The sequence below is a fragment of the Macaca fascicularis genome, chromosome 3, assembly GCF_037993035.2.
Source record: "Macaca fascicularis isolate 582-1 chromosome 3, T2T-MFA8v1.1".
NCBI classification, from domain to species: Eukaryota; Metazoa; Chordata; class Mammalia; order Primates; family Cercopithecidae; genus Macaca; species Macaca fascicularis.
Genome location: NC_088377.1, coordinates 49,631,751 through 49,656,619, shown reverse-complemented (window position 1 = coordinate 49,656,619; position 24,869 = coordinate 49,631,751). Strand labels below are relative to the sequence as shown.

At 53.2% G+C, this 24,869-nt stretch overlaps 2 protein-coding genes across 2 annotated transcripts in view; both read right to left on the bottom strand.

Annotated features, from left to right (window-relative positions):
* Positions 1-1,605, bottom strand: part of MUC17 (mucin 17, cell surface associated) — a 40,845-nt gene extending 39,240 nt beyond the window's left edge. The window contains exon 1 of the mRNA XM_065541736.1: positions 1,468-1,605. Within this exon, the coding sequence (XP_065397808.1) occupies positions 1,468-1,549 (82 nt within the window). The 5' untranslated portion in view covers positions 1,550-1,605. The remainder of the gene's footprint in view (positions 1-1,467) is intronic.
* A 1,124-nt stretch (positions 1,606-2,729) lies between these two features.
* Positions 2,730-24,869, bottom strand: part of MUC12 (mucin 12, cell surface associated) — a 47,570-nt gene continuing 25,430 nt past the window's right edge. The window contains 16 exon segments of the mRNA XM_065540910.2: positions 2,730-3,068; positions 3,296-3,384; positions 5,293-5,369; positions 6,905-7,066; positions 7,803-7,965; positions 8,055-8,126; positions 8,500-8,648; positions 11,807-11,871; positions 12,202-12,329; positions 14,093-14,194; positions 15,159-18,860; positions 19,626-19,739; positions 19,989-22,811; positions 22,896-22,990; positions 23,087-24,373; positions 24,539-24,824. Of these exon segments, the coding sequence (XP_065396982.1) occupies positions 3,027-3,068; positions 3,296-3,384; positions 5,293-5,369; positions 6,905-7,066; positions 7,803-7,965; positions 8,055-8,126; positions 8,500-8,648; positions 11,807-11,871; positions 12,202-12,329; positions 14,093-14,194; positions 15,159-18,860; positions 19,626-19,739; positions 19,989-22,811; positions 22,896-22,990; positions 23,087-24,373; positions 24,539-24,824 (9,356 nt within the window). The 3' untranslated portion in view covers positions 2,730-3,026.

Sequence of the window (24,869 nt, the reverse complement as noted above, 5' to 3'; positions counted from 1 at the left end):
CAGGGTCTGAAAGGTCACATTCTACAGAGGAGGAGACTGAGGCTAGGGATGAAACCAGTGATAACATGCAGAAAGTTGGGAGAGGCCAGGAGGGGGCCAAGGAGAGGTGGGGAGAAGAAGAGAAGAGAGGGGGAAGGAAGGGGCTAGAAGAACCCAGGAAGAGGGAAGGGAGGAGCAGAGAGAAAGAAAGGAGGGGGCCGGGAGCGGTGGCTCACCCCTCTAATCCCAGCACTTTGGGAGCCCAAGGTGGGAGGACCACCAGAGGTCAGGAGTTTGAGACCAGCCTGGTTAACATGGTGAAACCCTGTCTCTACTAAAAATATACAAAAATTAGCTGGGCATGGTGGCGCGTGGCTGTAATCCCAGCTACTCAAGAGCCTGAAGCAGGAGAATCGCTTGAACCTGGGAGGTGGAGGCTGCAGTGAGCCAACATCGCGCTACAGCACTCCTGCCCGGGTGACAGAGTGAGGCCCCGTCTCAAAAAAAAAAAACAAAGAAAGAAAGAAAAGGAAACCGAGCAGGGAGGAGGGTTGGGAGGGAAACAAAAGATCATGGCTAAGATGCTGTTATTAGAGACACATCACCAAGGGTCTGGGAGGCACAGCAAGTGCAAGGAAGGAGGTGTTTTCATTATGACGAATGGGCTGGCAGGTCTGGGTGACATCGCCACAGGGTGACATCTCAAGGGGCAGGGACCCTGAGGTCTATGGGTCCAGTTTCTGTCTTGGTTCCCCTGCACCCTTCTCTGGGGGCTGGTGAGGGGCAGAGGACACTTCAGGAGGGTCCAACTGGAACCACAGTTATCCCTCCTGCCCTGAGTCCCTGGGTCCCCATGACCAAGAAGCCCAAAGCAGCTGAGCTGGAATGATCCTCAGAGGTCCTAATGCCTTGTCTTTTGGGGATACTGAGACGGGAGATGAACTGAGCAGCCCCAGGGTGCATAGCTGGTTCATGGCAGGATTAGAATCTGGGGCTCCTGAAACCCCATTTTGTGCCCGTGTGTTTATCCCGGAAACATTCCCCGGGGCACACAGCAGGGTGTGCTGGTGTGGGAGGTGACAGGGAGTTAGCGGGAACATTCACTGGGTAAGGACAGACCCTAACATGGGTTGAGCATCAGTCTTGTGCCAGGGATCATGCCTGGGGGTGGCTGTTGTCAGTCCTAGCAGCAGCCCTGAAAAGCAGGTGTTATTATTCTTATTTTCTGGAGGGGAGTCTGAGGCTCAGAAGGGGAAACTAAAGCTCAGAGACCCTCAACTGGACAAGGCTCCAATGCCCTGGCTCTTCCCGCCAAAGCTTGCTGGGGAGAGAAGAGAAGTCCAAGGGGTGGGCACAGGGCTGAGCTCCAGGCAGAGGGCCCCCCCCATTGGTGCCTTGGAGGCAGCCCTCTCTCGGGGATGGGCAGACAGAGCAGGCTGGCCCCTGGGATGGGGGCCTCATGGGCAGCAGGGCGTGGGGGTCACTCACCATGCTCTGCAGCAGCTTGTGGGGACAGGAGCGGGAGGACCAAGGTCAGCAGACACAGCGCCATGGTCCCTGGCCTCGGCATCGGAGCTCCGAGCACGTCTGACTTACCCGTTACCCCAGGAGGAGCTGGCAAAATGAGCCTCAGAGAAAGAAACTCATAAATAAATGGGTGCCAGAGACCTTTGGTCCCTGAGACACTGGGGACCAGGGGCCAGCCTGAGCCTGAGTCAGTCTGGAAGCTTCCCTCATGACTTGGGGCGCAGGGCCTGTTTCAGGCCAAAGGGCAGAGGGAGGGGGTGCCTCTCCCTGGCCCAGCAGCTCATAGGCATGAGGGTTATCAGCTTTATCACCCCAATAGAGGGGCAGCCCAGGGGGCCTGCAGGAGCCAGGGGGGAACTGATGAGACCCCCCCACCATGGGTGGTGGGAGATGGGCAAGAGGGGCCGGGCCTGAGCTGGGAAAGGAGGGAACCGCCTGCATTTGACCCTAACCTCTAGCAGGGACACCCCCTTTGTCTCTTTTCTAACCCTTCTTATTGGCCGGGTATGGTGGCTCACACCTGTAATCCCAGCAGTTTGGGAGGCTGACAAGGGCAGATCACTTGAGATCAGGAGTTTCAGATCAGCCTGGCCAACATGATGAAACCCTGTCTCTACTAAAAATACAAAAATCAGCCAGACATGGTGGCAGGCACCTGTAATCCCAGCTACTCAGAAGGCTGAGGCAGGAGAATCGCTTGAACCTGGGAGACAGAGGTTGCAGTGAGCCAAGATCATGCCACCGTACTCCAGCCTGGGCGACAGAGCAAGACTCTGTCTCAGAAAAAATAAATAAATAAAATAACCCTTCTTATTGTCCTATAAGTATGCCCTGAAGACATGGCCATGCCTGGGCCAGGGAGTTGTTGGGTCTGGTCTGTGGGTTCCGAGGTAAGCACGGCTCCCAGGGCCATCTGGAGTGACCCTGCCCTGTGCAAGCCCAACAGAGCCAAGTGCTCACTCCCTGGCCAACTGGGGTTGAACCTGAGGTCCTCTCCTGTCCCCAGAACCTGACCTTAGGCTTTTCTGCCACAGGGACCTCAGCAGAGGCAGGCCTAGCGCTGTCCTGACTGGAGCAGAGGAGGGGGCTCCCTGCCAGGACACAGGAAGGGGCCCAGAGCGTTCGTTCCATGACAGATTCAGCAGCCAGTCCTGGGAGGACTCTGACCCCCCACCTGAGCCCCACTGCAGAAGGAGGGGAAGGAAACCTCTCACTTCACATTCTGAGCTTTAAGATTTGCTTTTATTGGTAGGGAAATTCCAGAGTGGGGAGTCACCCAGGAGGAGACAGGGGTGCTGAGGCTTCTGGGAGTCTGGGGGCTCCTAGTTGGAAGGCCTCATAGCCCCCAGCAGGAGCACAGGCCCGGGACTGGCCAAGTCTGTCAGCTCAGATCAGGACCAGCTTCAGGGCCCGACTTCAGTCTCCTCTTGACCAACCCCGGGGGACTGCGGTCTGTGGTGGGCTCTGTGTGTGCCGCTCTCCTGTCCAGAGATAGATGAGGGTGGGAGGCCCCCACTGGCTCATACAGCAGATGCTACCATCTCCGGCCTCTGGATGTGGAGCTGGGGGGCGGGAGAGAAGAGGTGAGGCCAAGGGGCAGACCCTGGAAACCGGGCGCCCCAGGGGGAGGAGGGAGCCCTGGGGGTAGGGGGCATCCCCAGGAGGAGGAGGGAGTCCCAGGGGGAGGAGGGGAGTCCCAGGGGGAGGGAGGGAGTCCCAGGGGGAGGGAGGGAACCCCAGAGGAAGTGGAGCAGCCTCAGAGGGTGGGGGCAGCTCGCAGCTGAGTCACCTCTGTGCCTGAGTCAACAGTCTCCAGGGTGGGCCGGAAGTTGTTGTAGGCGTTCTCGAGGCCGAATCCGCTCTCCCTCAGATTCTGGTCTGTAGGGAGAGGCGGTGCTGAGTGATGGGAGCCTTGGTGGGGGGTGGGGTGGGGGGAGGACTCCGGGGCAGTGGGGGTTTCTTCCAGCAAAAGAGTCAGCGCCGCATCTACCCTACACCCTTTCCCACTGCCGACCACCCCTCCGCCCCTGCATCACTGGGCAGCGGGTAAGTGCCTAGCCTGCCTGGGGAGCCGCCCCCTGGACCCTGGAACAGGAGGGAGCGGAGCAGAACTCCCTCACATGCACGGTGTGGTAGCCCGGGCCACAGAGGAGCGGGCGTGCAGCCCTGGACTCAGGGATGAGGTCAGAGTGGAGCGGGAGGCAGGGCTGGCTCTGGGTCAGCAGGGCCGCACTCCCTCATAGCAACGGTAGCCATAGCAAGCAAAAGAGCTGCGCTTGGAATCTGCTTCCAGCATCCTCCCGGAGCACAGCGATCACTTACTTCCTGGTCCCACAGAACCACTCACACTCTTGACTCCGGGACTCTCCCCGCACCTCTGACCCCTCTTTTCCTGCCTCCTTCGAGGTCGGGGTCCTCATGCCCTACCTGTCCGTCTGTGGTGGCTCCCCGGGGCGGGGGTTCCACTTTCACCCTCCTCACTTCTCACTCTGCATTCTCCCCGACGAATGGACAAATCTCTATTCCAGTCCGTGGTTCAGGCTGCAGACCCCTCCCGGAGCTTCAGACAGGCACCAGCCTTGCAGCCTTCCCCTCAGCACGCACCAGCCCCCCAACTCAGTGTGCCCCACCGGCTGCTTCTCACCCATCCATCGGGGCCCAAGGGTCAGCTCAGACAATCCTGGAAATCCTCCCTCACTCCCTCTCCCTCACCCACCCTCTCAACCTCACCTCCACCACCCCCTCAGCCTCACCTCCACCAGGCTGTGTCTCCTCTTCCTCCCCCGCCCCTCAGCCTTACTTCCTCCACCTGGTCTCCCTGCTTTAGTGCTTCCAGAATGGCCTTTTGAGTAAAAAAAATTCAAAATGTGGCCGGGCATGGTAGTTCACGCCTGTAATCCTAGCACTTTGGAGGCCAAGGCAGGTGGATCACCTAAGGTCCGGAGTTCGAGACCAGCCTCGCCAACATGATGAAACCCTGTTTCTACCATCTCTACTAAAAATACAAAAATTAGCCGGGCGTGGTGGCATGCCTGTAATCCCAGCTACTAGGGAGGCTGAGGGCAGGAGAATCGCTTGAACCTGGGAGACAGAGGTTGCAGTGAACCAAGATCGTGCCACTGTACTCCAGCCAGGGCCAAAGAGCGAGACTCCGTCTCAAAAAAACAAAGGGGGGGGGGGCGCCAAAGCCCCTCAACCCCCCACCCCATTCCTGAAGCCCTGCCAACCTTACATCCCTCACTCTTTGTGAGGTTGACCTGCCTTCCCTTCCCCACCAAAAGCAAGCTCTTTCCCAACTGCAGGGTTTCTCATGCAGTCCCCCTGCCTGGGGTGCCCTTTCCCTCATCCTCACTGGGATAAGGCCTCCCTGCTTACTGGGCTCCCCCTCTGTTGAAGGAGGAAGCGCACCTGCTTACCCACCTGCTCAAGAATTAGTCTCACCTCGGGGCTTATCTGATCCCCCATCCCCAGCCAGGCTGGGTCAGGTTCTCCCCTCTGCTCCCTCTGCCCTGTGAATGGCCCTATCACCCTGCTTAGCTGAGTGTGCATTGGATGCCCTCACTGAGTTGGTCTCTAGGGGCAGGATCTGGTTCTCAACCACTTCTGCACCCTTGCACACAGCAGGGGTGGTGTTTGGGTCCGGGGCTGCAGCGGGGGGAACGGGCTGTCAGCCACAGCCACCGTGAAGGGGGGCAGGACCCCACATCACCCCCACAGGCACAGGCACCGCCCTGTCTTTCTTCACCCTCCAGCTCTGCTCATCCCCTTGCCCTTAACTAGAGGTACCTTCCCAGATGGCCGTCCTCTGGAAGGTGCCAGGGGTGCCTTCGTTTCGCCACTCTTGAGGCATATCATACTGTTGCCTGCAGACAGAAATGCCGTGAGCAGCTGTAGTCAAGGAGGCTGAGGAGGGACTTGGTGGACCCAGACCCTCAGCTTGCCTTGAGGGGACAGTCACAGCCACACCCCAAGTCAGAGATGGCAGCGATGATGGCAGAGAACAAAAGGTAGCATCACCATAGCTTCCCCTCTTCCAAGGCAGGCACTGGCCAGGCCTCCCGGCTGCCCCTCACTCCGTTTAGTGGGCCTCAGTTTCCATATCCGTGAGATGGGGGCATAGGGTAGCTCCCTTCAATTGCCAACTTCGGGCCAAGTACTGTGCCAGGGTTTCCCAGCAACCTTCACAGGTGCATCTTATCCCGTTTTACAGCTGGGAAAAGCGAGACCCAGACGCTCCATCTCAGCTTCCCCATGTGGTGCCGTGCTCTGTGGTGGCCAGGTGAGTGATAACTAACCACGGGGAATGTCATTACATAGTCTAGGTTCCACACGTAAGCTTCTGTTTCCAGTCTCTGTGTTATGGTTTGAACGTGTCCCTTAAAGTTCATGCATTGGAAATTTAACCCCCAACGCAGCAAAGCTGAGAGGTAGGACCTTGAAGACGTGATTAGGTCATGAAGGTGCTGTCCTCGTGAATGGATTAATGTCATTATCTCGAAAGTGGGTGTGTAATAAAAGTGAGTTCAGACAGCCGGGGGGCGGCAGCTCACGCCTGTAATCCCAACAGCTTTGGAGGCTGAGGTGAGAGGACTGCTTGAGGCCAGGAGTTTCAGACCAGCCTGGGCAATATAGTGAGACCCTATCTCTACAAAACATTTAATTTAATTTAATTTAATTTAATTTAATTTAATTTAGGGCCGGGTGCAGTGGCTCATACCTGTAATCCCAGCACTTTGGGAAGCCAGGGTGGGTGGATCACTTGAGGTCAGGAGTTCGAGACCAGCCTGGCCAACATGGTGAAACCCCATCTCTACTAAAAATACAAAAATTAGCCAGGCATGGTGGAATGCACTTGTAATCCCAGCTACTCAGGAGGCTGAGGCACGAGAATCGCTTCAACCTGGGAGGCAGAGGTTGCAGTGAGCTGAGATGATACCACTGCACTCCAGGGTGAGAGCAAGACCCTGTCTCTTAAGAAAAAAAAAAAAAAAGTGAGTTCAGCCCTCTCTTCCTCTCTGTCCATGTGATGCAGACTGCTGTCTTTCCATGCTGTGATGCAACAAGAAAGTCCTGACCAGATGCAGCCCCTTGATCTTGGACTTCCCAGCCTCCAAAACTGTGAGCCAAATAAACTTCTATTGTTTACAATTACCCAGTGGTGGTATTCTGTTATAATAGCAGAAAATGAACTAAAACACTCTGCCAAATTGATATATCCTATAGGAAGGCCGCCCTTTGCTGTACCCAGGGCTGGGAGGGTCTGGGCACCCCGTCTGGCCTCAGCTGACCTCTCTGACTGTTGGCCTGGAAGGAGCAGAGCCTTAGGACATTCAGACAGTGGCTGCCCCAGGGTCTGTCCCCTGTCTCTGGGCCTGTGGGGCTGGCCCCACAAGTTCACCTGTGCAGTTTTCTCTGGGATAGGCTGAATAAGATGACCAGGATGATCAATGAGAGCAGCAGCACCGCCACCACAGCCCCCACGATGCCATACACGAGGCTCTTGGCGATGTTCCATTCACAGGTCTCTCCCCAGTACCAGTGTGTGTCCGTATTTGGGCACCTGGGGACACAGACAAACTCAGGCTGACCCCCCGGGATCCCTCACATCCAATATCCCAAGGGCAAACCCACTCTCCTAAACACAGGAAACCAGATCTCCCTCACTCCAAGGGCTGGAGCTCAGCCCCCAGAGAGCCTGGGTCCCTGACTTCCTCAGGCTGATGGGCGCTGAAGGAGTTGGGGGGACCTGGAGACTGCAGATCAGGAATTGAAATGACTAGGGCTCAGGGGGACCCAAGAGTGTTGGGTGTCTCGTCCCAGACACATGCCATTCACCCATCTACTCTCTAATCGTCTGCCACCTAAATGGGCCTGTTATCGTGTTTTTTATTTTGCACTTTAATTTATGGTCTGTGGACTTAGTGCTCTGGCTGCAGCTAGAGGTAACCACGACAGCATGCCTGGGATGACGTAAGGGAAATTAACAATATAGATAGATAGAGGTAGAGATACAGACACAGATAGAGATAGAGATAGATTTGGAACTTGATAGCTTGAACTTTCTCAGGAAGGGATTGCCCAGCTCTTGGACCTTTGTGTCTACAATCTACTCCTACTCCTCACTCTTGTGGGTGTGGGGGGTGGGGATGAGGATACAGGGGAGAGGGATGTCCAGGAGTGGGGAGGAGGCACCTGCCAAGTTCTACTCAATCCCCCCACCCTGTGGGTGACTGCTGGGGAGGGGGAGGGCCCTACCACCAGGACAGAGTAGGCGCTGGGCTTGTGGGGACACTCACAGGCAGCGGGGGCCACTGCGTTGCAGCTGACACACGCCCAGATTACAGTTCATTTGGGACTTCGTTCCTTTGGTGCACTTGTTCACACAGGCCAGCTTCCCATCCAAGACATCCACATAGTAGAATTGGGCATATTCTTTGGCAGCCTTCTGGGTGCATTGCTCTGGGGGAGAGGGGCGGGCAGTACGCATGAGCCTGGCCAAAGCACCCCAGCCCCCACTCTTAGTGACCACACTCCACACAGCTGCTTACCCTGGAAGTCAAAGCCCAGTGTCACCGATGAATCCACGAAAGTGTCCTCTTCACTATAGCACAGTATGGCCTCTGCTGAGAGTGGATAGGAAGGAAGATGGAATAGAGACACTTCCCTCTGCCTCCCTGGGGGTAGCCAGGCCTCTCTCTTCTTCTTTACTATACCCTCCCCTGGGCCAATACCCGTGGGGTCTTTGCCCACCCTAGACATGCAGCTGGGCTTATGAGGAGGCTGAAATGGGGATATGACAGCCTCAGCCTGGGACCAATAGGAGGCTGTTGGGAGCAGGTTTGGGATCTGGAGAAGGCGTCCTGGGCCTGGCTTCTGGGTTCCTGTGGCAGGAGTCTTGGGAGTCCCAGAAGAAAGAAGAGATAGGGGAGGGAGAGATCAAGGTCACGATCTCCAAGACACCCACAGGTGTCAAGGGGTTTTAGGTGAGCCTACCTCTGCACAAATCAGGATCATGAGCTGTTTTGGTTTCATTCATAATCTTGGCCTTTACAATCTCTACCAGGTTTTCAAACAGTTCTTCATACTCTAAAGTGTAGTCTGCCTCCAGGATGACATCATTCTTGACCACGATGCTACCGTTGCTGGAAGTGGGAATTGTTTCATCAGTTACCCGTGTCACCACCCAGCCAGCAAGTGGAGACCAAGCACCCAGAGGGGTAATGGGAGATGAAGCAGCCATGTGCCCCACAGGTGAGAAAGAATACAGAGTCTTCCCCCCAGCAGCTGACTACCCAGACAGAGGGACGAGAGCAAAACGATTCAAGATCTCAAATATATCAGTGATCACAATAAATGCCAATGAGTGAAATTCATCTCTCGCAAAACAGAGGCTCTTGGATGAACAGGTGGAGAAATTTGAATCCCTGTGTCCTGTTGATGTGAAAGTAAAATAGTGCAGCTGCTATGGAAAACGGTATGGAGTTCCTCAAAAAATGTAAAATAGAATTAATGCATGATCCAGCAATTCTACTTCTGGGTATATATACAAAATAACTGAAAGCAGGTCTTGAATTTATATTTGTACCCTCGTGTTTTCAGTAGCATTATTTACCATAGCCAAAATGTGGAAGCAAACCAAGGGTCCACCAACAGACAAATGGAGAAACAAAATGTGGTCTATTGTGGAATATTATTTAGCCTTAAAAAGGAAGAACAGGGCAGGAAGTGAGGTGGCTCATGCCTATCATCCCAGCACTTTGGCAGGCCAAGGTAGGAGGATTGCTTGAGGCCAGGAGTTCAAGACCAGCCTGGGCAACATGGTGAGACACCATCTCTACAAAAGATACAGAAATTAGCCAGCCAAGGTGGTGCACACTTGTAGTCCCGGCTACTTAGGAGGCTGTGGCAGGAGGATTGCTGGAGCCCAGGAGTTTGAGGCTGCGGTGAGCTATGATTGCACCACTGCACTTCTGGCAACAGAGCAAGACCCCATATTTTAAAATTTTAAAAATAAAGAAAGAAAAAGAAAGGTAAGTTTATAACCTAGAAGTTACTTCTTCAATAGCCAATGATGCAACTGAGGGGAGAGGTCTTGAGACAAGGCAAGTCACCTGTCACTGTCATTTTGAAAGATAAGTCAGTAGTAGGACTCAGGAGGACTTGAACAAAAAAAATCCTGAGCCAAAATGGAGAGAAAGACCAGGGTGCCAATGCTGAGCCAGGGGCAAGGTTGGGGCACCGGGACCCTCTCTTCCCTGCTGCAAGGACACGGCACTCTTGAGGCACCCTTCCCACTCCTCTGTCTGCCTCTTTCCACTCTCCACTGGGGGCTCTGGCTAGATCTTAAATGTTGCTGCTTTCCAGCTTCATTCCTGGGAGACCCTCGTTTTGTGCTATGACCCTCCCTCACCCCCGACCTGGGCCATCTCATCCCACTCCCAGGACTTCCAGCGACATCCATCTGGGGATACCAATGCCCGTGTCTCTCATAAGACCCTTTAGAGGCTGGGCATGGTGGCTCACGCTTGTATTTCAGCACTTTGGGAGGCCGAGGCGGGAGGATCACTTGAACCCAGGAGTTTGAGACCAGCCTGGGCAACATAGCAAGACCCCATCTCTGCAAAAATTACAAACATTAGGTCAGGGGCGTGGCTTACACCTGTAATCCCAGTACTTTGGGAGGCCAAGGCGGGCAGATGCCTTGAGGTCAGGAGTTCAAGACCAGCCTGGCCAACATGGTGAAACTGTGTGTCTACTAAAAATACAAAATTTAGCCAGGTGTGGTGACATGTGCCTGTAGTCCCAGCTACTTGGGAAGCTAAGGCAGGATAATCACTTGAACCTGCAAGAAGGAGGCTGCAGTGAGCCGACATTGCACCACTGCACTCCAGCCCGGGAGACAGAGCAAGACTCTGTCTCAGAAAAAGCAAAACAAAAAAATTACAAAAATTAGCCAAGCATGATGGCACAGGCCTGTAGTCCCAGCTACTCAAGAGGCCGAGATGGGAGGATTGCTTGAACCTGAGAGGTTGAGCCTACAATGAGCCGTGATTATGCCACTGCATTCCAGCCTGGGCAAGAGAGCAAGACCCTGCCCCTCGATCCCCCCAAAATAAGACTCTTTAGGGCATATTCCACTGCTGTATCATGCAACTACTCCATGTGGCTGGGCCCTGGGCACTTGAAAGTTGACATGGTGCACACCAAACTCATTACCTCCTTCCCCCATTCTACCTCTCATGACATTCCTTGACCCAGCACAGGGCACCCCACACCTCCAGCAGCCCAGAAATCTGCCCTCATTCCTCATTCTTCTCTCCCTCCTCTCCCACAGCAAATTCCATGGTCTGCTGATCCTGCCTCCCAAAGACCTTTCACACTGGACCCATTTGCTCCTATACTGTCACCTATCTGGTGTAGGCCACCATCATCTCCAGTACAGACTTCTGCTTATGCAATCTCCATCCTACAGCCAGACTGAGCTGTCTACTCTGCAGACTAGACACTATCCCCCATGGGCCTACACTGCTGATGCCGAAAGTCTGACTAACTTGGCATGAGCCATCTTTCCAACCTCCTGCCCAGTTACTGCTCCTTTGCTCTTAAGCACCCAGCTGTTCCGAGCGTCTTTAGGTTCCTGGAATCTGCCCTCCTCTCTCTCCTGTCTGGGCTCCTTCTCACTGATTCCCGCTGCTGCAACTGCCTCTCCTTCCCTTCCCCCTCTCTGGATCATTCCTCCTCATGCTTCAAGCCTCAGTTTTGCTGTTACTTTTTTTTTTTTTTTTTTTTTAGAGATGGGGTCTCGCTATGTTGCCCAGGCTAGTCTCTAATTCCTGGCCTGAAGTGATCCTCCCGCCTTGGCCTCGCAAAGCATTGAGATTGCATGCATGAGCCACCACGCCCAGCCTGTTGCCAGTTTTCCCAGAAAGAATTCCCTCTGCCTCACCAAGGTTTGCTTTTGGGACCTCTCCCAGGGCACCCTGTGTGCCCCTCACTGTAACTCTAACAGACTGCACAACCACTTTTCCATCTGTGTTCTGCCACTCTGAGCTCCAGGAAAACGGGACTGCTGTGTTCCCAGCACCCAGCAGGGGGTTGGCTTTCAACAAATGTATGTTGACTGGATGAATGAATGAAGAATGAATGGTCTCACAGCCCCCCCCGCACTTACCTAGCGGCTGCAGTCCTCTCTGACCCAACCAGGTATTGACATTCTAGCCATTCATGATAGGAGGAGGCAGGAAAGCAAGGACAAGGAGGATTTCCCCACATCTATAAATCTGCCCCCCAATATACTCACAGCAATCTCCGAATGTTCACCCCTCTATACTGTGGAAGATCGTCGCCCGTCAAAACGACATCCATCTGAAAGAAACAAGGCAGTGAAGGTCACACAGAGCTACAGCGTGAAGACTCTCCTGTTCCCCGTCTCGAGGCAGCCCTAGGCACCCTTCCGTGGAGCCCACGTAAGATCCCATGGGAAGAACCACCACCCCAGGAAGCTCCCTCTGCCATAATGTGGGTCATGTGGGGCTGAAGGCTGGAAACTCTCAGAGGACCTCCTTTCAAGACTTAGGGAGACTGGTGGGGAGGGGGCTCATGAGCAGAACTCAGATCACTAAGTCAGGGTGCACTCCCCAATTTCCTCTCATGTGGGACATCACCCTGGGGTGTGTGGGTGTGCCCTGGTCTTACCCGATTCTTGAAGAGGTTAGTGAAGTTCTGGTATTCCTGGGAGGATGAGTCATTCATCTGTTCTGTGAAATTTCTGTAAGTCACTTTCACTGTCATACCTAAAGTGGCATTGAGTTTTTCCGGGGTTTCTGTGGGAAAAGGCCATGGTATGCGTGAGACAGCGACCTCCCAATAATGTCCTCAAGTATTGATACAGTCTCTGCCTGTGGGTGTCTTGCAGGTGAAGGAAACTTAAGAGGAAGTGGGGGTCACTGAGACTTCTGTTGCCTGTCTCCCAAAACCCTTAGGAGCCAGTGGCCAGGAGGGGAAGGGACAGTACTAAGTACAGAAGCCCTCTGATGAGAGGGACAGGTGAGCTAATGGAAAGGGCCCTGGGCCAAGTGCTGTGGCTCACACCTGTAATCCCAGTGCATTGGGGAGATGGGAAGACCTGCCTGGGCAACAAAGTGAGACCCTGTCTCCACAAAAGTAAAAATATTAGCCAGGCGTGGTGGTGCACACCTGTAGTCCCAGCTACTCAAGAGGCTGAGGCTGGAGGATAACTTGAGCCCAGGAGTTCAAGGCTGCAGTGAACTATGATCTGCACCTCTGCATTCCAGCCTGGGCCACAGAGTGAGACCCTATCTCAAAAGAAAGGGAGATTCCTAAAACTAAAAATAGAGCTACCATACAATTCAGCAATCCCACTGCTGGGTATATATCCAAAAGAAAGGAAATCAGTACATCGAAGAGATCTCTGCACTCCCATGTTTGTTGCTGTTCACAATAGCCAAGACTTAGAAACAACCCGAGTGTCCATCAACAGATGAATGTATAGAGAAGACCTGGTACATATACACAATGGAGTACTATTCAGCCATTAAAAAGAATGAGATACTGTCAATTGCAACAACATGGATGAAGCTGGAGGTCATTGTTAAGTGAAATAAGCCAGGCACAGAAAGACAAACATTGCATGTTCTCACTTATTGGTGGAATCTAAAAGTCCAAACAACTGAACTCATGGAGGCAGATTAGAAGGATGGTTACCAGAGGCTGGGAAGGGTAGTGGAGTGGCGGTGAGATGGAGGTGGGCATGGTTAATGGGTACAAAAAATGCATAGTTAGAAAGAATGAGTAAGACCTGGTATTTAACACAACAGCGTGACTATAGTCAATAAGAATTTAATTGTACATTTAAAAATAACTAAAATAGCTGGGTACGATGGCTCATGCCTGTAATCCCAGCACTTTAGGAGGCCGAGGCAGGCAGATCACCTAAGATCGGGAGTTCCAGACCAGCCTGGCCAATATGGTGAAACTCCGTCTCTATTAAAAATACAAAAATTAGCCGGGCATGGTGGCCCATGCCTGTAATCTCAACTACTCAGGATGCTGAGGCAGGAGAACTGCCTGAATCCAGGAGGTGGAGGTTGCAGTGAGCCAAGATCGTGCCATCACACTCCAGCCTGGGAGACAGAGCGAGACTCTTTCTCAAAAAATAAAATAAAATAAAATAAAATAAAATAAAATAACGAAAATAGCACAATTGGATTGTTTGTGACATAAAGATTAAATGCTTGAGGGAATGGGCACCCCATTTTCCATGCTGTGATTGTTACACGTTGCATTCCTGTAACAAGACATCTCATGTATGCTCCATAAATATATACATCTACTATGTATCCCCAAAAATTAAAAATTAAAAAAAAATTGACCACCCCATTTTTCTACCTTCTACTTTTGTCCCTGAAGGCAGAGGTAGAAGGTTCATGCTCTCCCTACAGTGTTGCTGGGAAGAGTCACACCTCCTCCACCTGCAAGTGAGGCAGTGGTTGATCCAACACTGCCATGCTGTTTTCAGGGGTCAAAGGCCCTGCAAAGAGCTGCAGGTCTCAGAAAAGGTCATTACCTACAGGGAAGGATTCCAGAGGGGACAAGCACTGGTAACCAACGTAGCCTTGGGGACAGACGCATTGTTTTCCATTCCAGATTTGTCCTTCCTGGCATGACCCTGTGTAGAAAGAGAATCCACAGCAGTCACCATGGGAGCCCAAAGGGCAAAAACACGCACTCCCATTCCAGGTCCAGTCATTCAGCATCACACTGGAGAGGAGGATGGTGCCAGATGACCATGCAGCGATGAGGACGCCTCTGCTGCCACCCCCATCCCTGGGAGATAGTAAGAAAGTGAGGAGGAACAGCAGACAGTAAGGAAACAAAAGATACAAGAGGTCCAGCTCTGAAAAAAGCACTCATGTATGAAAAGAGGAAAACTCTACCCCTGGGATCACCTGAAACAGCAAGGAGCAAGAATAGGAAATGTGAAACAGAACCACAGGAGACCAAAGAAGATGCAGATTCTCATGACGACAGAGAGAAGGCGGGCGGGCGCGATGGCTCACGCCTGTAATCCCAGCACTTTGGGAGCCTGAGGTGGGTGGATCACATGAGGTCAGGAGTTTGCAGCTAGCCTGGTCAACATGGTAAAAACTCGTCTGTACTAAAAATATAAAAATTAGCTCGGTGTGGTGGTGGGCACCTGTAATCTAAGCCACTCGGGAGGATGAGGCGGGAGAATCGCTTGAACCCAGGAGGCAGAGGTTGCAGTGAGCCAAGATCGTGCCATTGCACTCCACCCTGGGCAACAGAGCAAGACTCTGTCTCAAAAAAAAAAAAAAAAAAGAAACACAGAGAAGGGGTTCATAGAAGGATGCAAAAACAAACAAACAAACAACAAAACAACAACCCCACCCTGGAGTCATAGAGGAAGGAGAGATTGTCATCATAGATGTGTGGGGACCAGTGAATGGCACATGAACACTGGAAGTGGTATCAAACCCAGAAACTGGATAGTCAGTAGACCAAAGTAAAGTGGAAGATAGAGGTAAAGAACCAAGAGTTTGTAATGGATGAAGAAGACTCATGGACAGGCCTGGAGAAGAAGCTAAATGTGGATGAAATTGAAAGAGCAGTACCTGGCACTGTTTGCAGGCTTTCAGTAGACGCAATTGTAAAAGGGAAGCTTGGACTGGTGTGGAAGGTGGTAGATTCCACAGTGAGGCCTGATGTGCTGGAACTGGCAGGAAAGAGGGTTGTGTAAGTAGTGGATGGGCTCATGTAGAAAGTTGTAGATTCTTCAACGAGAGCTGAGGATGTGGAGTGGGGAGGTAAGGGTGTTGTTCCAGTTGCGTCTGAGCTGCTATGGAAGGCTGTTGATTCCTCACCGAGGTCTGTGGTTGTGAGGGTGGCAGGTAACACTATTTCGGTGAAGCGTGGGCTGCCAGGGAAAGCTGTAGATTGTTCACCATGAATGGAGGTTGTGGTGCTGCCAGGAGACACTGTGTTTTCAGTTGAGCCTGGGCTGCTGTAGATGGTGGTAGATTCCTCACTGAGGCCTGGCGTGGTGGTGCTGGCCGGAGACACTGTTGAGTGAGTTGAGCCCGGTTGGCTATGGGATGTGGTGGATTCTTCACTGACGCCTAGGTTTGTCACGCTGGCAGGTGAGAGTGTTGTGGTCGGTGATCTGGGGCTACTGTGGAAGGTGGTAGATGTCTCTCTGAGGCCTGTTGTTGTGGTACTGCCAGGTAACATTGTTATTTCAGCTGCGCCTGGACTGATGGGTGAGATTGCAGATTCTCCACGACCTGAGGCTGTGGAATGGGTGGGTGAGGGTTTTGTTCCAGTTGCATCTGGGCTGCTGTGCACTACTGTTGATTCCTCACTACGGCCCAAGCTTGTGGAGCTGACAGAAAAGTGGGTTGTTGGAGTTGAGCTCGGGCTGCTATGGTAGGATGTAGATACATCAACATAGGTTGATGTGGTAGTAGGAGGTGCAGGCGTAGTGTCATTTGAGCTTGACCATCTCGCGAGGGTGGTAGCTTCCCCCTGCCGGGTTGTAGAGCCGACAGGGGACAGTGTTGTGTGTGGTGAGCCAGTCCTGCTGTAGACGGGCGTAGATGCTTCAACGAGGCCTGAGGTTGTGGTGCTGTCAGGGAAGAGTGTGGTGTGAGTGAAGCCTGGGCTGCTTTGGAAGGTTTTGGATTCTTGACCAAGAGATGATGCTGTGGTACTGCCAGGGGACAGTGTTGTGTCAGTTGAGCCTGGGCTGCTGTGGGAAGTTGTAGATTCCTGACTGAAGCCTGGTATGGTGGTGCTGTCAGGGAACGCCGTTGTGTGCGTTGACCCTGGTCGGCTGAGGGAGGTGGTGGATTCTTGACTGACACCTGAGCTTCTCGTGCTGCCAGGTGAGAGTGTTGTGTCTGGTGATCTGGGGCTACTGTGGAAAGTGGTCGATTTCTCACTGAGGCCTGGTGTTGTGGTACTGTCGGGTAATATTGTTGTTTCCACTGAGCCTGCACTGATGGGTGAGGTTGTAGATTCTCCAACAAGAGCTGAGACCGTGGAGCGGCTGGGTAAGAATGTGGTTTCCATTGTGTCTGGGCTGCTGTGGGATGCTGTTGATTCCTTACTATGGCCTGAGGTTGTGGAGCTGTCAGGGAAGTGTGTTGTTGCAGTTGAGCCGGGGCTGCTGACGGCGGTAGTAGACTCTTCAACAAGGGTAGTTGTGGTGCTGGGAGGTGAAGGTGCTGTGTGAGTTGAGCCTGGGTGGGTTTGGAAGGTGGTAAATTCTCCCTGAAGGCCTGGGCTTGTGGAGCTGGCAGGGGACAGTGTTGTGTGTCGTGAGCCAGTGCTGCTGTGGATGGGTGTAGAGGCTTCTTCGAGGCCTGAGGTTGTGGTGTTTTCAGGTGAGACTGTGGTTTCAGTGGAGCCTGGGCTGCTGGGGAAGGTTGTAAAATCTTGATCAAGGGATGAGGCTGTGGTACTGCCAGGGGACAGTGCTGTGTCTGTTGAACTTTGGCTGCTGTGGGAAGTTGTAGGTTCCTGACTGAGGCCTGACATGGTGGTGCTGTCGGGAAAGGCTGTTGTGTGCTTTGAGCCTGGTTGACTAAGGGATGTGCTGGATTCTTCACTGACGCCTGAGCTTGTTGTGGTTGCAGGTGAGAGTGCTGCATCTGGTGATCTGGGGCTAGTGTAGAAGGTGGTAGATTTCTCACTGAGGCTTGGTAATGTGGTAATGCCAGGTAAAGTTGTTATTGTATCAGTTGAGCTGGGACTCATGGGTGAGGTTGCAGATTGTCCAACAAGGCCTGAGGTTGTGGAGTGGGCAGGTGAGAGTGTTGTTCCACTTGAGCCTGAGCTGCTGGGGAAGGTTCTTGGTTCCTCAGCGAGGTCTGTGGTTGTGAGGGTGGCAGGTAACACTGTTTGGGTGGAGACAAGGCTGCCGGGGAAAGCTGTAGATTCCTGAGTGAGTCCCAAGGTGGTGGTGACCTCAGTGAACAGTGTTGTGTGAGTTGAGGCTGGCAGGCTATGGAAGGTTGTGGATTCTTCCCCACGAATTAAGGTCGTGCTGCTGCCAGGGGACACTGTGGTTTCAGTTGAGTGTGGGCTGCTGTAGATGGTGGTAGATTCCTCACTGAGGCCTGGCGTGGTGGTCCCGGCCGGTGACACTGTTGAGTGAGTTGAGCCCGGTTGGCTATGGGAGGTGGTGGATTCTTCACTGACGCCAAGGCTTGTCGCGCTGGCAGGTGAGAGTGTTGTGGTCGGTGATCTGGGGCTACTGTGGAAGGTGGTAGATGTCTCTCTGAGGCCTGTTGTTGTGGTACTGCCAGGTAACATTGTTATTTCAGCTGTGCCTGGACTGATGGGTGAGATTGTAGATTCTCCACGACCTGAGGTTGTGGAGTGGGTGGGTGAGGGTGTTGTTCCAGTTGCATCTGGGCTGCTGTGGACTATTGTTGATTCCTCACTACGGCCCAAGCTTGTGGAGCTGACAGAAAAGTGAGTTGTTGGAGTTGAGCTCGGGCTGCTATGGTAGGATGTAGATACATCAACAAAGGCTGATGTGGTAGTAGGAGGTGCAGGCGTAGTGTCATTTGAGCTTGACCAGCTCAGCAAGGTGGTAGCTTCTCCATGACGGGTTGTAGAGCCGATAGGGGACAGTGTTGTGTGTGGTGAGCCAGTTCTGCTGTAGACGGGCGTAGATGCTTCAACGAGGCCTGAGGTTGTGGTGTTGTCAGGGAAGAGTGTGGTGTGAGGGAAGCCTGGGCTGCTATGGAAGGTTTTGGATTCTTGACCAAGAGATGATGCTGTGGTACTGCCAGGGGACAGTGTTGTGTCAGTTGAGCCTGGGCTGCTGTGGGAAGTTGTAGATTCCTGTGGTAGGGTGCTGCTGTCAGGGAACGCTGTTGTGTACATTGACCCTGGTCGGCTGAGGGAGGTGGTCGATTCTTCACTGACACCTGACCTTGTCGTGCTGCCAGGTGAGGGTGTTGTGTCTGGTGACCTGGGGCTACTGTGGAAAGTGGTCGATTTCTCACTGAGGCCTGGTGTTGTGGTACTGTCGGGTAATATTGTTGTTTCCACTGAGCCTGCACTGATGGGTGAGGTTGTAGATTCTCCAACAATAGCTGAGACCATGGAGCGGGTAGGTAAGAATGTGGTTTCCATTGTGTCTGGGCTGCTGTGGGATGCTGTTGATTCCTTACTATGGCCTGAGGTTGTGGAGCTGTCAGGGAAGTGTGTTGTTGCAGTTGAGCCAGGGCTGCTGACGGCGGTAGTAGACTCTTCAACAAGGGTAGTTGTGGTGCTGGGAGGTGAAGGTGCTGTGTGAGTTGAGCCTGGGTGGGTTTGGAAGGTAGTAAATTCTCCCTGAAGGCCTGGGCTTGTGGAGCTGGCAGGGGACAGTGTTGTGTGTCGTGAGCCAGTGCTGCTGTGGATGGGTGTAGAGGCTTCTTCGAGGCCTGAGGTTGTGGTGTTTTCAGGTGAGACTGTGGTTTCAGTGGAGCCTGGGCTGCTGGGGAAGGTTGTAAAATCTTGATCAAGGGATGAGGCTGTGGTACTGCCAGGGGACAGTGCTGTGTCTGTTGAACTTTGGCTGCTGTGGGAAGTTGTAGGTTCCTGACTGAGGCCTGACATGGTGGTGCTGTCGGGAAAGGCTGTTGTGTGCTTTGAGCCTGGTTGACTAAGGGATGTGCTGGATTCTTCACTGACGCCTGAGCTTGTTGTGGTTGCAGGTGAGAGTGTTGCATCTGGTGATCTGGGGCTAGTGTAGAAGGTGGTAGATTTCTCACTGAGGCTTGGTGATGTGGTAATGCCAGGTAAAGTTGTTGTTGTATCAGTTGAGGTTGGACTCATGGGTGAGGTTGTAGGTTGTCCAACAAGGCCTGAGGTTGTGGAGCGGGCAGGTGGGAGGGTTGTTGCACTTGAGCCTGAGGTGTTGGGGAAGGTTGTTGGTTCCTCACCGAGGTCTGTGGTTGTGAGGGTGGCAGGTAACACTGTTTGGGTGGAGACAAGGCTGCCGGGGAGGGCTGTAGATTGCTCAGTGAGTCCCAAGGTGGTGGTGTCCTCAGTGAACAGTGTTGTGTGAGTTGAGGCTGGCAGGCTATGGAAGGTTGTGGATTCTTCCCCACGAATTGAGGTCGTGCTGCTGCCAGGGGACACTGTGTTTTCAGTTGAGCCTGGGCTGCTGTAGATGGTGGTAGATTCTTCACTGAGGCCTGGCGTGGTGGTGCTGGCCGGAGACACTGTTGAGTGAGTTGAGCCCGGTTGACTATGGGATGTGGTGGATTCTTCACTGACGCCTAGGTTTGTCACGCTGGCAGGTGAGAGTGTTGTGGTCGGTGATCTGGGGCTACTGTGGAAGGTGGTAGATGTCTCTCTGAGGCCTGTTGTTGTGGTACTGCCAGGTAACATTGTTATTTCAGCTGCGCCTGGACTGATGGGTGAGATTGCAGATTCTCCACGACCTGAGGCTGTGGAATGGGTGGGTGAGGGTTTTGTTCCAGTTGCATCTGGGCTGCTGTGCACTACTGTTGATTCCTCACTACGGCCCAAGCTTGTGGAGCTGACAGAAAAGTGGGTTGTTGGAGTTGAGCTCGGGCTGCTATGGTAGGATGTAGATACATCAACATAGGTTGATGTGGTAGTAGGAGGTGCAGGCGTAGTGTCATTTGAGCTTGACCATCTCGCGAGGGTGGTAGCTTCCCCCTGCCGGGTTGTAGAGCCGACAGGGAACAGTGTTGTGTGTGGTGAGCCAGTCCTGCTGTAGACGGGCGTAGATGCTTCAACGAGGCCTGAGGTTGTGGTGCTGTCAGGGAAGAGTGTGGTGTGAGTGAAGCCTGGGCTGCTTTGGAAGGTTTTGGATTCTTGACCAAGAGATGATGCTGTGGTACTGCCAGGGGACAGTGTTGTGTCAGTTGAGCCTGGGCTGCTGTGGGAAGTTGTAGATTCCTGACTGAAGCCTGGTATGGTGGTGCTGTCAGGGAACGCCGTTGTGTGCGTTGACCCTGGTCGGCTGAGGGAGGTGGTGGATTCTTGACTGACACCTGAGCTTCTCGTGCTGCCAGGTGAGAGTGTTGTGTCTGGTGATCTGGGGCTACTGTGGAAAGTGGTCGATTTCTCACTGAGGCCTGGTGTTGTGGTACTGTCGGGTAATATTGTTGTTTCCACTGAGCCTGCACTGATGGGTGAGGTTGTAGATTCTCCAACAAGAGCTGAGACCGTGGAGCGGCTGGGTAAGAATGTGGTTTCCATTGTGTCTGGGCTGCTGTGGGATGCTGTTGATTCCTTACTATGGCCTGAGGTTGTGGAGCTGTCAGGGAAGTGTGTTGTTGCAGTTGAGCCGGGGCTGCTGACGGCGGTAGTAGACTCTTCAACAAGGGTAGTTGTGGTGCTGGGAGGTGAAGGTGCTGTGTGAGTTGAGCCTGGGTGGGTTTGGAAGGTGGTAAATTCTCCCTGAAGGCCTGGGCTTGTGGAGCTGGCAGGGGACAGTGTTGTGTGTCGTGAGCCAGTGCTGCTGTGGATGGGTGTAGAGGCTTCTTCGAGGCCTGAGGTTGTGGTGTTTTCAGGTGAGACTGTGGTTTCAGTGGAGCCTGGGCTGCTGGGGAAGGTTGTAAAATCTTGATCAAGGGATGAGGCTGTGGTACTGCCAGGGGACAGTGCTGTGTCTGTTGAACTTTGGCTGCTGTGGGAAGTTGTAGGTTCCTGACTGAGGCCTGACATGGTGGTGCTGTCGGGAAAGGCTGTTGTGTGCTTTGAGCCTGGTTGACTAAGGGATGTGCTGGATTCTTCACTGACGCCTGAGCTTGTTGTGGTTGCAGGTGAGAGTGCTGCATCTGGTGATCTGGGGCTAGTGTAGAAGGTGGTAGATTTCTCACTGAGGCTTGGTAATGTGGTAATGCCAGGTAAAGTTGTTATTGTATCAGTTGAGCTGGGACTCATGGGTGAGGTTGCAGATTGTCCAACAAGGCCTGAGGTTGTGGAGTGGGCAGGTGAGAGTGTTGTTCCACTTGAGCCTGAGCTGCTGGGGAAGGTTCTTGGTTCCTCAGCGAGGTCTGTGGTTGTGAGGGTGGCAGGTAACACTGTTTGGGTGGAGACAAGGCTGCCGGGGAAAGCTGTAGATTCCTGAGTGAGTCCCAAGGTGGTGGTGACCTCAGTGAACAGTGTTGTGTGAGTTGAGGCTGGCAGGCTATGGAAGGTTGTGGATTCTTCCCCACGAATTAAGGTCGTGCTGCTGCCAGGGGACACTGTGGTTTCAGTTGAGTGTGGGCTGCTGTAGATGGTGGTAGATTCCTCACTGAGGCCTGGCGTGGTGGTCCCGGCCGGTGACACTGTTGAGTGAGTTGAGCCCGGTTGGCTATGGGAGGTGGTGGATTCTTCACTGACGCCAAGGCTTGTCGCGCTGGCAGGTGAGAGTGTTGTGGTCGGTGATCTGGGGCTACTGTGGAAGGTGGTAGATGTCTCTCTGAGGCCTGTTGTTGTGGTACTGCCAGGTAACATTGTTATTTCAGCTGTGCCTGGACTGATGGGTGAGATTGTAGATTCTCCACGACCTGAGGTTGTGGAGTGGGTGGGTGAGGGTGTTGTTCCAGTTGCATCTGGGCTGCTGTGGACTATTGTTGATTCCTCACTACGGCCCAAGCTTGTGGAGCTGACAGAAAAGTGAGTTGTTGGAGTTGAGCTCGGGCTGCTATGGTAGGATGTAGATACATCAACAAAGGCTGATGTGGTAGTAGGAGGTGCAGGCGTAGTGTCATTTGAGCTTGACCAGCTCAGCAAGGTGGTAGCTTCTCCATGACGGGTTGTAGAGCCGATAGGGGACAGTGTTGTGTGTGGTGAGCCAGTTCTGCTGTAGACGGGCGTAGATGCTTCAACGAGGCCTGAGGTTGTGGTGTTGTCAGGGAAGAGTGTGGTGTGAGGGAAGCCTGGGCTGCTATGGAAGGTTTTGGATTCTTGACCAAGAGATGATGCTGTGGTACTGCCAGGGGACAGTGTTGTGTCAGTTGAGCCTGGGCTGCTGTGGGAAGTTGTAGATTCCTGTGGTAGGGTGCTGCTGTCAGGGAACGCTGTTGTGTACATTGACCCTGGTCGGCTGAGGGAGGTGGTCGATTCTTCACTGACACCTGACCTTGTCGTGCTGCCAGGTGAGGGTGTTGTGTCTGGTGACCTGGGTCTACTGTGGAAAGTGGTCGATTTCTCACTGAGGCCTGGTGTTGTGGTACTGTTGGGTAATATTGTTGTTTCCACTGAGCCTGAACTGATGGGTGAGGTTGTAGATTCTCCAACAATAGCTGAGACCATGGAGCGGGTAGGTAAGAATGTGGTTTCCATTGTGTCTGGGCTGCTGTGGGATGCTGTTGATTCCTTACTATGGCCTGAGGTTGTGGAGCTGTCAGGGAAGTGTGTTGTTACAGTTGAGCCCGGGCTGCTGTCGGCGGTAGTAGATTCTTCAACAAGGGTAGTTGTGGTGCTGGGAGGTGAAGGTGCTGTGTGAATTGATCCTGGGGGGGTTTGGAAGGTAGTAAATTCTCCCTGAGGGCCTGGGCTTGTGGAGCTGACAGGGGACAGTGTTGTGTGTCGTGATCCAGTGGTACTGTGGATGGGAGTGGATGCTTCATCAAGGCCTGAGGTTGTAGTGTTTTTAGGTGAGACTGTGGTTTCAGTCGAGCGTGGGCTGCTGTGGAAGGTTGTGGATTCTTGACCAAGGGATGATGCTGTGGTCCTGCTGGGGAACAGTGTTGTGTCAGTTGAGCCTGGGCTGCTGTAGGAAGTTGTAGATTCCTGACTGAAGCCTCGTATGGTAGTGCTGTCAGAGAACGCCGTTGTGTGTGTTGACCCTGGTCGGCTGAGGGAGGTGGTGGATTCTTGACTGACACCTGAGCTTTTCGTGTTGGCAGGTAAGCGTGTTGTGTCTGGTGATCTGGGGCTACTGTGGAAAGTGGTCGATTTCTCACTGAGGCCTGGTGTTGTGGTACTGTCGGGTAATATTGTTGTTTCCACTGAGCCTGAACTCATGGGTGAGGTTGTAGATTCTCCAACAAGAACTGAGACTGTGGTGCGCGTGGGTAAGAATGTGTTTTGCATTGTGTCTGGGCTGCTGTGGGATGTTGTTGATTCCTCACTATGGCCTGAGGTTGTGGAGCTGTCAGGGTAGTGTGTTGTTGCAGTTGAGCCCGGGCTGCTGTCGGCGTTAGTAGATTCTTCAACAAGGGTAGTTGTGGTGCTAGGAGGTGAAGGTGCTGTGTGAGTTGAGCCTGGGTGGGTCTGGAAGGTGGTAAATTCTCCCTGAACGTCTCCCTGAGGGCTTGTGGAGCTGGCAGAGTACAGTGTTGTGTGTCGTGAGCCAGTGCTGCTGTGGATGGGTGTAGATGCTTCGTTGAGGCCTGAGGTTGTGGTGTTTTCATGTGAGACTGTGGTTTCAGTGGAGCCTGGGCTGCTGTGGAAAGTTGTTAAATCTTGATCAAGGGATGACGTTGTGGTACTGCCAGGGGACAGTGCTGTGTCTGTTGAACTTTGACTGCTGTGGGAAGTTGTAGGTTCCTGACTGAGGCCTGACATGGTGGTGCTGTCAGGGAACGCTTTTGTGTGCTTTGAGCCTGGTTGACTAAGGGATGTGCTGGATTCTTCACTGACGCCTGAGCTTGTTGTGGTTGCAGGTGAGAGTGTTGCATCTGGTGATCTGGGGCTAGTGTAGAAGGTGGTAGATTTCTCACTGAGGCTTGGTGATGTGGTAATGCCAGGTAAAGTTGTTGTATCAGTTGAGGTTGGACTCATGGGTGAGATTGTAGATTGTCCAACAAGGGCTGAGGTTGTAGAGCGGGCAGGTGAGAGTGTTGTTCCACTTGAGCTTGAGCTCCTGGGGAAGGTTCTTGGTTCCTCACTGAGGTCTGTGATTGTGAGAGTGGCAGGTAACACCGTTTGCGTGGAGACAAGGCTGCCGGGGATTGCTGTGGATTCCTGAGTAAGTCCCAAGGTGGTGGTGACCTCAGTGAACAGTGTTGTGTGAGTTGAGGCTAGCCGGTTGTGGAAGGTTGTGGATTCTTCTCCACTAATTGAGGTTGTGCTGCTGTCAGGGGACACTGTGGTTTCAGTTGAGCCTGGGCTGCTGTAGATGGTGGTAGATTCCTCACTGAGGCCTGGTGTGGTGGTGCTGGCCGGTGACACTGTTGAGTGAGTTGAGCCCGGTTGGCTATGGGAGGTGGTGGATTCTTCACCGATGCCTAGGCTTGTCATGCTGGCAGGTGAGAATGTTGTGGTCAGTGATCTGGGGCTACTGTGTAAGGTGGTAGATGTCTCACTGTGGCCTGTTGTTGTGGTACTGCCAGGTAACATTTTTATTTCAGTTGTGC